A 17,274-nucleotide genomic window follows, 5' to 3' on the forward strand; every position below is an offset into this window, starting at 1 on the left:
GGCCCATCTGAGATGAGCTCAGGCCCAGAGAACACGCCGGCATTTCTGCATAGAGTTGATGTATGGCTTCCTCCTTGCGGAATACAGTTTCAAGTTGCATTTCTGGATGCAGCGACGGACTGTGTTGAGTGACAATGGTTTTCCGAAGTACTCCTGAGCCCAAGTGGCTATAATTGTCACAGTAGCATGACGGTTTCTTAGGCAGTGCCGCCTGAGGGCTCAAAGATCATGCGCATTCAACAGTGGTTTCCGACCTCGCCCTTTACGCACTGAGATGTCTCTGAATTCTCTGAATCTTTTCAGAATATTATGTACTGTAGATGTTGAAAGACCTAAATTCTCTGCAATCTTGTGTTGAGAATTGTTCCTTTTGAACTGTCTAACAATTCTGTCACGAATTTTGGCACAAAGGGGTGAGCCACGACCCATCCTTGCTTGCAAAGACTGAGCCTTTGATGGACGCTACTTTTATACCCAGTCATGATACCTCACCTGCTACCAATTAGCCTGCTTAATGTGGAGTCTTCCAAACCGGTGTCTCTTGAATATTCTGTGCACTTTTCAATCTTATTTTAACTCTGTCCCAACTTTTGTTGAGTGTGTTGCAGTCATCAAATTCTACATTTGTGTATATTTACAAAATACAATTAAGTTGGTCAGTAAAACTATTGAAAATCTTTTCTTTGTACTTTTGTCAGTTCAATAAAGACTCACGTGAATTAACATATCACAGATTTTTGTTTTTATTGCATTTTGGAAAATATCCCAACTTTTCTGGAAATGGGGTTTGTATATGTGTGCATGAGAATATGTCAGTGTACATGAATATACACATCTGTACATTGATAAGACCTAGCGGCTGAATTAGGCCATTCAGCCCATTGAGTCTGCTCCACCATTCGATCATGTGTGATTTATTTTTACCCCATTCTCTTGCCTTCTTTCCATTGTTAGAGTGTTTGCTTCACACCTACTGTCCTTGAAGAGCCTTCGGCCCAGTTGCTTTTCTGCTCAGTTTTAAAATAGGGGAGTGTTTACCTGGACAAATTGGGAAAATTTATAATAAAGCAAAACCTGCAGCCCTCCCTCCACCACTCCCATCCTCACCAGTCACTTTTTCAGTCACTCACATGGATGATTATGAGGGTAGGAGGCCACTTAGCCCCTCAAGCTCATATGCTAACCATATCCTTCAATTTCGTAAACACCATAACCTCCCCTGCCACCATCCCCAAATAAAGGACTTTATTCACACAAGTAGGAAGTCAAGCCCTGTGCCTCTCATGTCTCCTCCTGGGCCCATTTCTCCCCTGTGGATAACAGTTGGAGAGACTGGGGTGGGGGGGTGGGGAAGGGGAGTCCCAATTCAACAGAACCAATTGCTGCCCTCAGGGCAGGATGGAGAAAATAAAGTGTTCCAAAGCAACACCCACCTAGGCTTCATGTCTTGGCAGTGCTGACATTACTCCTGCTGCCCGAATAAACTCTGGAATGGGTCACATGACCAGCTGGAAGCAGGCCTGTCCCGTGATGGGAAACACTCTTCTCGCTCATGTCAAGCTAATAAAGAGTGTCTGTGCCCTGCGTGTTTATTTGCCAAAATGGTTTCGTTTCTGTTAGAAGGTATCAGAACCACAAAATCCTCAGAAAGAGCCTATTTATAATCGGCAGCTCAGAGAAAGGAAAATATCCATTGGGGCTTGGAGAGGAGTCAACGCAGACTGTTGCCAAGGAGTAGAGCTCCAGCTACATCCGGGAAAATGACAAGAGGGTGGCAAAGTGAAGCTTTTTCGGTCAGTGTGACCGCGTGCTGCATGCAGCCTGTTGAGTGGCCATCCGGGCTATCCTGCTCACTGCCGAGGTGTGGGCTTCACAGTGGCCAATTAAAGGCGGCTATCAGCTCTTAAAGGGATCGTTCACTCGAGCAGCTGGCAACAATTTGTCAGGGAGTGCAGAGAGGACATGCAGAAGTGGCATTTGACTGACCTCAGCTGGAGGTAGGCAGAGTTAAATCACAAATGAGCCAGGCTGTGCTCTGCACGAAAAGCCATCAGATTCCTGTGGGAGGACATGGTAGTCCTGTGGGATGGTTCCCCGAGCACAATAGCCACAGTCATTTGACAATTTGCCTCATTGCCAAAGCTTTCAATACGTATCAAGACCTTGCTTTGGCTGGTGGGCAGAAGGGTTATCACTGTCACATCTTTCATGTGTGATTGACACTGCACATTGCTCTCTTGTTGACTGCACTAGAAAAGAGACCATACCCATCTCCTTAAAAAATGTCTTTGCCAGGAAGGTCTGGGATGAGATATAGGAATACTTGCCAATGGTATGACACCAGACTCTGGGCTGTATGGGATGTCACTGTGTCAAATATCAACTCTTGCTGGCGAGCCATAAACATAGTGAAAGATACCCCTGGTCTACCCAAAACTCACTGGTGATCCAAAGCAAATGTGCTGTCCTCAACCAAGTGTTACAAACACTAAAGGCAGCATGGTAGATCAGGGTTCAGTTCTTGCCACTCGTAAGGGTTTGTAAATTCTCTCTGTGATCGCATGCGTTTCCTCCAAGTGCTCTGGTTTCCTCCCACATTCCAAAGACATACGGGTTAGGATTAGTGAGTTGTGGGCATGCTATGTTGGCACCGGATGCATGGCAACTGTTGCGGGCTGCCCCTCCCCCAACACGCCCTCAGAGTGCATTGGTTGTTGATGTAAACGACGCGTTTCACTGTATGCTTCCGCAAATAAAACTAATCTTGACCTTAAAACTGGCATTGCTCTGAAGTTATCCAGCACCATGCTTTACAGTGGTGTCAGCCACTGCAGTGGCTCTCCATGGGGACGAGCCACAGTTTCGGACCTTCCTGCCATTGGTCACTCACTACTTAGTGAAAATCTGTGTTAAAGCTCCATGGTTTTAGGTCATAAATGAATAACTGACAATGTGCTTGTGTTAAGTTGCTTTGAATGTTCTGCATAATGAAATCAGGTGTGCTGACATCATGTCCACAAATTCAGAAAATCAAATTTGACAAAACAGACTGACAGATAACAGGATATGGCCTGGAAGGTAGTGTGGAACGGCGTCCCTGTGCTGTTTGTCCAACACACTTGGGACCTCAGCAATACCACAAGGTGTCCTTGAGGCTCCAGGAGGAACAAGGTTCTTCACCACCTCCTCCTGTTGGAAATTCCCCTGTCTGTGGATAGTGCGGAGAGAGATGCATTGGTATCTGCTCTGGTCCACCCTCAATAGATGAATAACACAGAACTCTGAGGGCCGATCCCACTGAGATACATCAACTGACGTTGGGAGATCACCAGCAGTGAAAGAGACTCCTGAGGTCTGCTCAAAACCTCTGGTCTACTAACTGAAACAACTGTCCATGCTCCCAGGCCCAGAAGTACCCATATGATGTAAATCCTGCAAAAACGTAAGATATAGAGCAGGAACAAGTTATTCAACCTCACATCCTGCTCTGTCATTCAATAAGATCACATCTGATCTTTATCTCAACACTACTTTATTACATTAACTCCACATTGCTCAATTCTACTCTACCATTCAAAAATTGATCAGATTTCCACAATATCTAGAAATCCATCAATCTCTGTCTTCAATCAGCTCTGTGACTCAAACTCCATGGTCAGGCTGGGCAGAAAATTACAAAAATTCACTCCTCTCTGCATGAAGAAGTTGCTTCTCCTATGTGACCCCAGATACTCAAATCCTCCTGCATTAAAGACAAACGCACTATTTGCCTTCCTGAATGCCGCTTGTAACTGTGGCAAAAGTACCTCAATACTTCTCCCACTAAACTTCCTTTGCACATAACAAACACAATTTCTGTCTTTGCTTTATTTCTCTGCACACATGTATAGAAGTATTTAGCTTTGTAAAGAAAAGTGCAGTTTTTAAGAGCCCTAGTCAGCAGGAGTGGGAGGGAGATACACTCCCCTGGGATGAGAAAGCTTTACAGGCAACCTCTCTGTTGTCAGGTTGCTATAGAGATTAATGGCAGTGGTTAAAACTCTCAGAAGGTGGTTGTCATTTTCAATAAGACCTGTCTATATAGCCTCTTGCCTAGTTTCTTTCTCCTGACACTATTCTGTCATATTCACCCGCACATCCTGCTCCATCACTGCCACTGGCTCCCTCACCTCACCCCTTGTCTCACAGACTATTGTGGCCACCCACGAAGACAAGGCAACTCGTTTCAGGCCCTCCAAAAGAAAAGGCATTTCAGCATGGTCCGAAATGAGTTGCAGAAGTGGGAATTTACATCAAAACTGCCTCCAAGCACAAATCTCCGTGTGATCAGTGGATCACCCCTTTGAATAGTCCTGCTACAGTTCCTTTCCTGTCCACCAGCATTGCTGGGTAAATGTAGCAATGGGCAGACCACCCTCACATAAGGATCCCATGCACGGCCATCAGTTAAACATTTAAAGAGTATGAGCCATCCATGGGTTAAGAATGCCCAACTTATGGAAACCTGTACATATGAATGAGCTCCCATAATATTATCTTCGAAAGTCGGACTATGTTGACATATTGATTCCTATGAACAACAGAAGTAGTTTCCAGTCTCTCTCCACTTTGAGCAATTATTCTTCTTTGTCAGTCTTTCGATGCCATTTATTATAATACTGCTAGGCTATGGTTAGAACATCAAGTGATTGTTGTGTAGTTTTCAACTTATGGACAAATTTGACTTATAGATGTCTGTGAGAAAGGGACCCAGTCATTACTCAGGGACGGCCTGCATAGCAAATTAATTTTTGTCCATATCTGGACAGCTTTGGACCAGCCTGATGCAATTGAGTGGGAAGGACATTTTCACTGTGGAAAGTGTTTGTATGTACTATATTTTAGCCATCTACTGTAGGTGCCAACTTTATGCTTGCAGAATGGATGGATTTTCAATAGTTTCCAGGGTTTGAAGGGTCCCGATGAGCATTTTCACACAAACCTCCCTCAATTTGGGCACCACAGTAGTGTAGCAGTTAACGCTGTGCTATGAGAGCTCAGGGCGTCAGAGTTCAGAGTTCAATTCCAACATCATCGGTAAGGAGTCTGTATGTCCTCCCTATGGAATGTGTGAATTTTCTCCGGGTCCTCCAGTCTCCTCCCACAGTCTAAAGGCGTACCGGCTAGTAGGTTAATTGGTCATTTTAAATTGTCCTGTGATTAGCGTAGGATTAAATGGGGGGCTGCTGGGCAGTGCAGCTCGAAGGGCCAGAAGTGCCTGTTCCACGTTATACGGTGTCTCTAAATATAACTACATAAATCTGCCCATCCTTGAGGGAAAGTGACTGAGTGGCGTGTCCAATCCTCACTGGCAAATATCCAGCTCTTGAGGCTATTAGTTGGAGATTTCTGCCTCTGAGACAAAAGAGACTGCAGATGCTGGAATCTGGATCAGCAAACAATGTGCTGGAGGAACTCAGTGGGAGGAGCCGCATCTGTGGGAGGAGAAAGGGCTTCGAACCAAAACATCAACAGCTTTTTTCCTCCCACAGACCATGCTTGACCTGCTGATTTCCTTGATTTTTTCTTTGTAAATCTTGACTACTAACCTTCTGTAGTCATTTATCTATACCTAGGTTGTGATGTGGTGACAGAAAACCATTCCTTTGTTGGGACACCAACCATCCATACACTGTATTTCCACACAACAAAGAAGGAGGCCATTTTGTCTGTTCAAATCTGTGCTGTTTTACAGACCAATCCCATTCCCCAGTAACTTCCCTGTAACCTGTTCTCCCACATATCATCATCTCATCGATATTTTACCACTCACCTACACACTGGGGCAAGTTACAGGAGGTACTTCACCGAACAACCAGCATGGCTTTGGTGGCTGGGAGGAAACTGGAGATGTGGCTCCTGTAGCTGTACCACTCAAAACATGGAGTTTTAGGATGTTAGGTAGGGAATAGGGCACATTGGATAGCAGCCTTGTGTTTTTCTTTCTCTGTGTCCATTGACACCAGGATTAATTGTGGGACAGCACAGTAGTTTAGCAAGCGGCTAGTGTAAAGCTTTAAAACGCCAGCGATCAAGGTTCAATTCCCACCATTGTCTGCTTTCCCCTTGACCGTGTTCATTTCCTCTGGGTGCTTCAGTTTCCTCCCATATTCCAAAGATGTACGGGTAAGCCTTGGGCATCCTATGTTGGCACCAGAAGCATCGCAACCCTTGTGGGCTGTCCCCAACACATCTTCGAACTGTGTTGGTTATTCACATAAATGACACATTTCACTGTATGCTTTGATGTACATATGACAAATAAAGCTAATCTGTATAATCTTTAATCTACAGTACAGCGAAAGTGCCCAACCACTCCTGTGGTTTCTGAGACACTGAGGGCCAAATTGGAGCCCAACTTTGCCTACCATGCCCACACCAAATTAGCCTCCTTTCTCCAAGTTTCATTGAGACTAATGACAAGATCACAAGGACTTTGCCAGCACCATTTCCTTTTGACGTGAGTTGGTGCCACCCTCCAAGCTAAATCTCCCCTTCCCTTCCAAAACAGGATCCACTGATCAGAGAGCCCTTGGCCCAAGAGGGAACTTGAAAAGGCAAAGAATCCCTCTGCATTTGACAGAACTCTAACACCAATAGCAAGTGTTATAATCTAGGAAATGCAGAAGGTCTTGTGTTGGCAGAAGTGCTTGAAGTAGGAGGTCAAAATGAGAAACAAATTCACCAACTATAAACACCACCACAGTGATTATCCTGGCAATGAAGATTTGTGAAAATTACCACAAATTCAGCAAGGTAGAAGAACGCAAGAAATAGGAGCAGGCGGAAGCCACTCAGCCCTTTGAGCCTGCATCAGCATTAAATACAATTATGGCTGGTCGTAAGTCTCAAGCCCATTTTCTCACCTCATCTCCATATCCCTCAATTCCCTGAGGATCCAAAATCCACTCAAACACAGCCTAGAATAACTCAATAACTGAGGACCCACAGCCTCAGGGGGAGAGAATTCTGGAAGTGCAAATCCTTGGTGAAAAAAAAACTACTATTGGTAGCAATGCAGTGCAGCGGGTAGTGCTGCTGTCACCCAGCCCCAGTGATCTGGGTGCAATCCTGAGCTCCGGTGTGTAACTGTGGTGTTTGTATGATTTCCACATGACCACATGTTTCCTGCAGTTGCTCAGATTCCTTCCCACTTCCCAAAATCATGTAGGTTGATAGGTAATTGATAGCCTTCAGTGAGTGACAAAACTTGGGGAGAGTTGATGGAAACGTGGAGAGAATAAAATAGGATCAGTGAACATGGATACTCGAAAATCAACATGAACAAAGACCTATTTCTGTGCTGCATGCACTCGTGGCGATGCTGTTTCTTAAGTTATGAAATACAACTTCTTTCATGTATGTGGCACCTTTACCAGATCAAAATATTTCACGGAGATTTACAAGAGCATTGTTAATGATATTTTGACACCAGAGGAGGTTAGGGCAGATAATCAAGATCTTTGTCACTGAAATAGATTTTATGGACCGTTTTAAAGAAAGGTGGGGAAGGGGTTTTAGCAGAGAATCCCAGAGTTTAGGGCTTTGGTGTCTGAGGATATGCCCCATCACTGCTGGGCGGATGAGCAAAAGGTCAGAACTAGGAAACTGATGAAAACCTCGGAAGGTTGCAAGGCTTGGAAAAGGTTCCGGGATGTAGGGAAGGGCAACTTGAAGCAAAGGTTAAGAGCCTAAACAGGAGGCACTGTCAGCCAGGGAGCCACCGCATGATGCTCTGTATTTGTGAAGGTGACATTTAGAATAGGGACAGCTGGATCTTTGGAAGAATACGAGCCAACATGAAGTGCCAAGTAAACAGCCTTTTACCCTTAGTCCTTACCTTGAGGAAGGTGAGGTTTCGATTGGCATCAATGTTAGTGATCTCCAAGTTGCCCATCACTATTTCACAGTCAGTATACATCTTCTGTAGCTGCTGGTATTGTTGCTCCTGGCCAGAGAGGGAACTCAGCTTGTTTTCCGTGCCTGCACACACTGGACAAAACAAACAAAAATATTCAGCAAAGAGGACCTTCACCTCATCAGATAATAGAGCATCTCATGCTGTTCATTCTCTAAACAGAGGCCAGCATTGCTTATTGTTCCTCTTCCCTCACCCATCTTATCCTGCCTAAAGGCACTGGATGCTCTCAGGGCTGGCTGTACAATACTGAGTTCAACACCAATAAAAACACAAGTAAAAACATCCTAAAAATCTCTTTGGAAAAATCAATTATATGTATTTACATGAATAGCATGCCACACTGCAATAAAAACTGCCATAAAAACATAATATTTCATACATTCTGCTTTAAGAATATACTAACCTCTTTTAAAAATGCACCCAATCAATGAAAAAGCAATCAAATGAGAGATAATTAATATATTCAAATTATATTCGTTGGGGGTGAGGATTCTATGGATCAATCAAGGGATTGAAGGTAACAAAAGGAAGTGACAGTGTAGTTAGACAAAATGATCCTTCAAGTCGGCAAATCCATGGAAAATATTGGGAATGGGAAGGTGATTAAAGAGTGTCCCACAAGAATACAAATTAAGAGCAGGCCACTTGGCTCTTTAAGCCTGCAATGTTTTAAAATTATTCTCTTATTCCACTGTCCTTCAAGGAAGAGGATTCCAAAGTTTCATCTCACACTGATTGAATGCCCAAGGTGGTGTGGTCTTTCATTGAATTTATTATGGCTATTATTCTATTAGGGATTTATTGAGTATACCCACAAGGAAATGAATCTCAGGGTTGTATATGGTGACATGCATGTACTTTGAAAATAAATTCACTGTCAAGTTTGAAATATTCAATCAATTGAATTAAAATTCCCTCTCCATCCTGGTGAGATCCAGACTCACAAACCATTGACCACTGTCTGAATACTTAAACCACTATGTTATCATACCCTAATGGAATTAGTGATTGATGGACGAGGTTGTGTGTATGGCTCCATTACTCTCGGACTCTAACTTTGCACTGCACTGGTGCATCGGTCTCGAAGTTTGTGCTCTATATGTCGAGTGGCTGTGAAAGAAATTGGTGAACTTATGCACATGTCCCAATAGGGGATACTAAAGAATAAAGGCAGAACATAGCATGCCCAGCTCTCCTCCTCCTCCTGCCACCAGACCATTTGAGCCTATTGTCTGTCCTCCACAGCTGTGCCTACCAGCAGCATTGGGGTGGGCGCAGGGGTGGTTTCTTAAATAAATGGCTGTCCCTCATGGACTCTGCCCACATCCTTTAGCAGACATCCCACCTCTCCTGGAAGTTCCAGGAGTCCCCCGCATATTAATAGTGGCTCCCTGATGCCCGCAAATTATATACAATGTCACGGAAATCAACTTTTTTGAGAGCGAGCGAGAGAAAGCAAGAGAGAGCGCAAGAGCGACCACGAGAGAGAGCGCGCGAGAGAGATCGAGTGAGAGAGAAAGCAAATGAGAGCGCGCGAACGAGAGAGAGCGAGAGCGCAAGAGAGTGCACGAGCAACCACGAGAGAGAGTGCGCCATGGCAGAGTGTTCCAAAAAAAATAAAACGCACTTCACCCCAGACTACCCTAAAGTGTACCCCTGCCTAATAGGGGTCAAAATGATGACAGTGTTGCTCGCTGCACTGTTTGCAACAGTGACTTTTCTATTGCCCATGGTGGGTTAAGACTGTAAAAGACGTGTTGAGGTGAGTTTAACAGGTGTCATTCGTTCATTAGCATAGCGTACGTTATTTAAACTAGCTGGCTAGCTGCTAAGGAGCTACTCTATTGCAGACATCCCACCTCTCCCAGAAGTCTCCTGCAAATTGATGGTGCTACCTCCCTGAAATGAGTTTTTGCAGGGTGGGATGTCTGCTTTAGGCTGACAGCCAGCTTTCCAAAAGCACCTAATCTGCTTTGAAAGCATTTATCACTTGCATGGAGGAAGAGTAGGAAACATCTCAATTTGTTAGGAGCAACTGAACCACAACACGAATCTACCTGAAAAATCAGCGACTAGAATGGACCTGCCTCTTGGCAGAAAGCACCTTAACTCTCATAAAGAAACAATCAAACTATGTGTTGTGCTGCATGTATGTAAAGGACCAAAATACTGACAGCCACTGGGCCTTTTTTTTTTACAAATTCCCTGAAAATAATTGGAGGTAATTAAGTATCCTCGTGACTCCCAGACAATACAGGATACAGCCAGGAATATTGATTAACAATTTTCAGAAGAATTAAAATTTGGAGCTGAATCTGGCCACTGGAGATGAAAAGAAAGTACCCTGATTATTCACAACTGTTCAAAGCAACATTGGCAGGATGAGGAGCTGCTCTGTGAGAGGGGAACTGTATCAATTAAGTTAATTTTATGGGGTAGGAGTGTAGAGGAGTAGTCAAAAAGGGTCAGGGCAGAATGGAGAAAAGAAAAAGTTGCCACTGACAGAGAGATTGAGAATCAGAGGACAAAGCAATTGGTTGGCATAAAGTCTTGTGTATCATTTCCTGAAAGGGCAGTGGAAGCAGATTTCCTTTCAAAATGGAACTGGATAGATAATTAAAGGAGAACAGAATGTTACGAGAGAAAGAGTTGGAATATGAGATTGACTTGCAGTGATCCAGTGCAAACACAGTATGCAAAACAGCTTCCTCTTGTGCTCTATTTTTTGGGGAAGAAAGTGGTGATATGTGCTCAGTGGCGTCAAAGTTCTTGGCATTTGGACCATGAGCCCATGAGGCATAAAACAAAGCTGATCTCCGTTAACACCTGGACTTTGATCAGTGATTGTTGAGAGTTCAAGGTTCAGACAACAGACAGAGAGGGAAGAGAGAGGGAAGAAAAAGGGAACACACAGGGCTATGGCACACTCATGCTTTGATAAAGCACCCAAATCCAAAGCACTGCTAACAGCACTGACTTCAACTAGTGAGAATCAGGCTTTTGAGGAAGATTGGATAAAAAATCAGTGCAATTGTTTTCTTTATTCAGCCACAGGATGTGGGTGAGGCTGCCAAGTCCAGCATTTATTGCCCATCCTTAATTGCCTATAGAACTTTGGAAGCTGAGTCATTAAGTTCTTTCAAGGCCGAGACCAATAGATTTATGACCTACAAAGTAGTTAAAGGTTATGGGGAATAAGAAGAGAAGTGGAACTGAGACCTGGATCAAATCATTGATGATTATATTGAGTGGTAGAGCAGGATTAAGGTGCTGAATGGTCTAGCTTCTTTCACTAAAGAGTATACAAAATTCTGAGGCAAATAGATAGAGTAAATAGTAATTTTTTCTCCATGAAAGAAATATCTAAAGGCAGGGGTTCTCAACCTGGTTAATGGTAGGGGTTTATGGCATAGAAAAGGTTGGGAACTCCTGGTCTGAGGGATAGATTTTGCAGAGGTAGGAGATGAGAGGGGAATCTTTTTGACACACATAGGGTGGTTGGTATCTGGAACGCAGAGTCTCAAGGGGTGGTGGAGACAGAGGCTCTGACACCTAAGAAGTATTGAGCCAAGCACTTGAACCACCAAGGCATAGAGAGCAATGAACCTAAAGCAGGTATACGGAATGAATGTTCATTGGTACAATGGGTAGAGTGGACATGACAGTCTGAAGGACCAGTTTCTGTGCCATATGACTCTTTCACTCAAGGCATTAGTGAACAGATTACAGTTTTAATCACAATTTGGTATTTTCATGGTCATCTTTACTGATAAGAGCTTTTTAATTCCAGATTTTTAATTCTGGAGTTCAATGGCTCAGCTGGTATGGCGAGTTCCGAACTCATCAATCTGTATTATTCACCCAAGGCTCTGGACACCTGGTCCAGGCTACTACACAACTTTCCCACTATTACAAGGAGGCGCTTGCTGGCTGTTTCACCACTCAGAGAAGCAACACAGTTGAGATAATTGGAGAAAAAAACAAGGCACAGGCCAGTGAGAATTCTCTCTTCCTGCAATGCACTGGGAACCACATTTCAGAAAAGGACCTTCAGAAGTAGTTCAGAATGTCTCATATTTGTGGAGGGCATCCAAATCCCTCTCTCAGCCCAAACACTCGATAGGGTCTGTGGAAGTACCTTCCCTGGGAATATCAACCTAATGATTACACTGAGGTCTGCACCTTCATTTCCTGCTCAGTGGTAAGAGCATGGCACCGACAGCGGGTGAGTCAGACTGCTCCACCTACACAATCACTGCACACCAATGTCTGGGCGGAATGGAAGTATCTGCTAATAAAAGGTGACGGCTCATTTCTATTCCATGATGAATGGTAAAAGTCACCAGCCTTCAGTACGTAGAAGATCCTCATGCATTGAGCTAAAGCCTCTGGAAACCAGATCATAAATAAAAGTTCAAAGTAAATTTATTATCAAAGTACATATATGTCACCATATACAACCCTGAGATTCATTTTCTTACAGGCGTACTCAGTAAATCCAATAACCATAATAGAATCAATGAAAGACTGGAACAACTGGGCGGACAACCAGTGTTCAAAAGCAACAAACTGTGCAAATAGAAAATGAATGAGAAAATAAATAAATAAATAAATAAATAGCTACATAGATTAAAGTATCCAGAACATGAGATGAAGAGTCCTTGAAAGTGAGTCCATAGGTTGTGGGAGCAGTTCAGTGATGGGGCAAGTGAAGTTGAGTGAAGTTATCCCATCTGGTTGAGTGGTAATAACTGTTCCTGAACCTGACGGTGTGAGACCTGAGGCTCCTGTACCTTCTTCCTGATGTCAGCAGTGAGAAGAGAGCATGACCTGGGAGGTGGGGGTTCCTGATGACGGATGCTGCTTTCCTGCGACAGCGCTCCGTGTAGATGTGTTCAATGGTGGGGAGGGCTTTACCTGTGATGGACTGGGCTGTATTCACTACTTTTTGTAGGATTTTCCATTCAAAGGCATTGGTGTTTCCATACCAGGCTGTGACGCAGCCCGTCAATATACTCTCCACCACACATCTATAGAAATTTGTCAACGTTTTAGATGTCATGCTGAATCTTCACTAACTCTAAAGGAAGTAGAGGTGCTGCTATGCTTTCTTCGTAATTGCACTTACATGCTAGGCCCAGACAAGTCCTCTGAAATGAGAAATTTAAAGTTGCTAACCCTCTCCACCTCTGATCCCCCGATGAGGACTGGTTCATGGATCTCCATTTTCCTCCTCCTGAGGTCAATAATCAGCTCCTTGTTCTTGTTGACATTGAGTAAGAGGTTGTTGTTGTGGCATCAGTCAGCCAAGATTTTCAATCTCCTTCCTATATGCTGATTCATCACCACCTTTGATTCGACTAATGACAGTGGTGTCGTTAGCAAACTTAAATATTGCATTGGAATTGTGCTTAGTCATACAGTCATAAGTGTAAGCCGAGTCAAGCGGGCGCTAGACACTGGTGCACCTGTCCCGATGAGGAGATGTTGTTTCCAGTCCAAACTGACTGGGGTCTGCAAGTGAGGAAATCAAGGATCCAACTGCACAAGGAGGTATTGAGGCCAAGGTCTTGAAGCTTATTGAGTAGTTTTAAGGTGATGATAGTATTGAATGCTGAACAGTAGTCAATGAGGAACATCCTGATGTATGTATCTTCGCTGTCCAGATATTCCAGGGTTGAGCGAAGAGCCAAAGAGATGGCCTCTGCTGTGGACCTGTTGCTCCAGTCCACAGCAGATGCCATCAGTTGGAAACATGTACTATATTTCCAATATTCTTCCCTTACTCTGATAAAAATAATGACTCTGTTATATTACATTTCTTCAGGACAAACTAAAAATCTGGGGGGAAATTTCTTCCAATCTTTTTTCACTGAGATTGTCTCCTCCTTTCCCAACCTGCATACTACGAACCCCCTGCAGTTAAAATGGTGTGTAACTTGCAGGAAACCTGCAGGTGGTTATGTTTCTATGCATCTAAGGCCATTCCTCATCTAGATTAATAGAGGGCATGAGCTTGGCTGGTGCTCTCAAAGTAGCCTCCACGAGAAACTACAGTGGACTTTGTAGATGGCACACATTTCAACCATGATATGCCAGTGGTGAAGGTAACGAGTGTTTAGGGTTTTGGATGGAGTACCAATCAAATTCCATGAACATCGATTTCTCTAACTTCCGGTAATTTCTACTCCTTCCTTCTCTGTTCTTCCATTACCCATTCTGGCTCCCTTATCACCTCTTCTCCTCACCTGCCCATTACCTCCCTCTGCTTCCCCTCCTCCTTCCCTTTCTCCATGGTCTGCAGTCCTCTCCTGTGAGGTTCCTTCTTCTTCAGCCCTTTACACTTTCAACCTATCACCTCCAGCTTCTCACTTCATTCCCTGCCCTCCCACTTACCTTCCCCCTCACCTGGTCTCACCTATCACTTGCCTGCTTGTACTCCTTCCCCTCCCCCCACCTTTTTATTTTGGCTTTCCCCCCCTTCCTTTCCAGTCCTGATGAAGGGTCCCGACCCAAAACGCCAACTGTTTATTCCTTCCATAGATGCTGCCTGACCTGCTGAGTTCCTCTGCCATTTGGTGTGTGTTGTCCAAGACGTCCAGCATCTGCAGAATCTCTTGTGCTTTGTCAAACTTTAAATCTTGTTGGAGCTGCTCTCATCTAGGCAACTGGAGAGTATTCCATCACACACCTTGCTTGTGCCTTTTAGATGGTGGGAAGGCTTTGGGGTGTCAGAAGGAAATTCACTTGCTGTAGGATGTCCAGCCTCTTACCTGCTCTTGAAGCCACAGTATTCAAGTGGTCTGTCAATTGTTTCAGGCCAATGTGAACCCAGGATATTGATGGAAAGGGACTTGGCAATGATAAAGAGAATGACTTTCTGGGGGAGGTGGTTAGGCTCTTTTTTGTTGGAGATGATCCAAAACTTTTTAAGCCCCCCCTTAGGTCACCTGCACAGAAGCTAATTGTTGCAGCCACAGCCTCAGCTCCAACCCCACCCTCAACCAATGCCAGCCAGAGGGAGATTCACTCACCACAGATAAGCAATAAAATTTTATGAATGGGTACAATACTCCCAAGAAGTTCATCCTGACGTCTTTAACCACCAAAGCTCGCGAAAAATTCTTCCTTGATGGATTTGTATCTTCCCTTCCTGCTTTTCCTTCAATAAGAGACAACTAGACTTTTTCACTAACACTATTTGTTTTAAAGTCAAGACCCTTGCAATTGTCTGGGGAACTAGGATTACAGGAAACAACAGTGGCAAATTGAAATTCTGCCTGCAAACCACATCTGCCCAGTGCCTGTAATCTCACGTTCTTGATCTGCACAGCATTGCGTGGTGCCAGTAAACTTGGAAATGCACACTATAAAGGAGGTGTACAGTATCACCATCCAAGTTTTGGTAGCACACAGATTACAGTGGCTTCCTTTCTCCAAATTTTTACTGAGCACAGCCTCCAGGAATGATGGACACGGCCCCTGTGGTCTTCCAAAGTGGATAAATCCTGTACTTGGCAGCTCGGGGTGGGGAAAGGAATCAAATGTTTACAAGGTCTGGTTCAGCAAGTCTTGAATATTTCCTTTGTTTCCATGGTGTTTGCAGGTCCTTCTGTCTGCTTTTCCAACTTATTTACAGTAATATCTGATGTCATTGGCACCAACTCTTAGACTGGAGAAATGGCTCTCATGACTGCAGTAGCCGGCTGTGCCAACACAAACCCTTTTTCTCCCCCTCCTTGCTCTGCAGCAAACAGCCAGGCCATACTGTACAGAGTGACAACAGCTCTGTTCATTTAAGACTACCAAGAGTCAACACTCAGACTTGGGGCCTGCACATGTAAACAGCCTGCTGAGGTCTTGCATTTCTATAGCACCTTTCACAGCAAGAACACTCAGTAATGTTTTAAAGAAATGAGCTCTTCTGAGCTGGAGTCACTGTCACAATGCTGGCAGCCAATTTGCACACAGCAAGATTCCACAAACTGCAGTCTGATACTGACTAGGCAATAGGTTTTGAGTGGCAAAGGTTAAAGGATAAATTTGCCTGACAGACCAGGCAAATCCCTCTGCTCTTCCTTGAAGAAGTGCTTTAAGAACATTCGTGTCCAACTGCGAGACAGATATGGTTCCATAGTTCCAATAGGGCAGAGTCCCTCAGCAGAATTTTTGAATGCTTAGATTTTTGTGGAGGGATTTAAGCTTACTACCTTCTGGATCAAAGGCCACAGAGCCATACAGTAACACAAAGGCCACAAAACCAGAAAATTATTTCCTCCTGTGTCCTTTTGAGTGGACTAATGTTGAACACTGCTTGTGGTCATGAATATACTTGATGTGAAGAAATTTTACATTGACCGGTAGGTCAACAGTTGGAGAGAAAGAGTTAATGTCATTGCAAATCCTCACTGGATTTCAGACACACAAACTTAACTGTGGGAGTCACTGGAATAACAAACAAACTTCTCACCTCTGTCATTGGAGGTGAATCCATGGAAACATTTCAAATCCTATAGAGTGTGATGCTGGGAGCTGTTGCCCTGGCTGGAAAGTCCAATGGTGAGGAGCAATCATTTCGGACTGAGCAGGCAGACAGGTTCTCTCAGTGGGTTGTGGACGTTCATTTCCCCACAGTTGCTCTCTGCTCAAATACGTTCAAGACTGAGAACAACAGATCCGTGGGTGCTTAAATCAGGGGATAAGGAGTTTGGCTCGCAGGTTGGACAAGGAAAAGGTCCAGTTGTGATCTTTTTGAATGAGAAAGCAAGTATGAGGGACCGAAGGGCCTCTTCATGCTCCCCTTTTTAAGGTTGAAGGGCTCGGAGGTTGGCATCGGCATTAACGTTGCTGAGATCACCCAGCACATAACAGATCAGTGACTCTCAGACTTCCCTGGTTCAAGTGACTCAGCAATAACCATTTCAGTGCCTCCCCTGAGGAAGTTTCCAGGTCCTGGTGCAAGAATGAACCAATTAAAAGAGAAGGTACAAGCTAAAGGATTCCCACCACAACTGTCACTTCCTTCAGTGGCCATCTGACTCTCTCATGCCAAACCTCAGTCTGTTGTGTTTTAAAACAAGACTTCTCACTATATTCTTGCCTTGGCATCCTTTCACTGGTGGCCGGGCGACAAGCAAGCTTAAACCGATGAAGTGAAAACCCAACATGGCATTCTGATGCTATATTATAATAGCAGGAGCCAAAGCCAAAACCGACCCCAGATCGGCAGTATCTCAGGTTGGTGTGTACAAGTAGATTCAGCCCTCCTGTAGTTCAAGCCAACGATGAAATCACTTGTACTATCTCGCTGTAAA

The 17,274-nt window shown here is 44.3% G+C and overlaps 1 protein-coding gene across 2 annotated transcripts in view; it reads right to left on the reverse strand.

Moving 5' to 3' along the window:
* The window catches only part of erbb3a (erb-b2 receptor tyrosine kinase 3a), a 137,737-nt gene that overhangs the window by 75,902 nt on the left and 44,561 nt on the right, over window positions 1–17,274 (reverse strand). For both annotated transcript variants that reach the window (XM_072249569.1, XM_072249570.1), the window contains exon 3: window positions 7,880–8,031. In XM_072249569.1, the coding sequence (XP_072105670.1) occupies window positions 7,880–8,031 (152 nt within the window). The remainder of the gene's footprint in view (window positions 1–7,879; window positions 8,032–17,274) is intronic.

Source organism: Mobula birostris, chromosome X, assembly GCF_030028105.1.
Source record: "Mobula birostris isolate sMobBir1 chromosome X, sMobBir1.hap1, whole genome shotgun sequence".
Lineage (NCBI taxonomy): Eukaryota > Metazoa > Chordata > Chondrichthyes > Myliobatiformes > Myliobatidae > Mobula > Mobula birostris.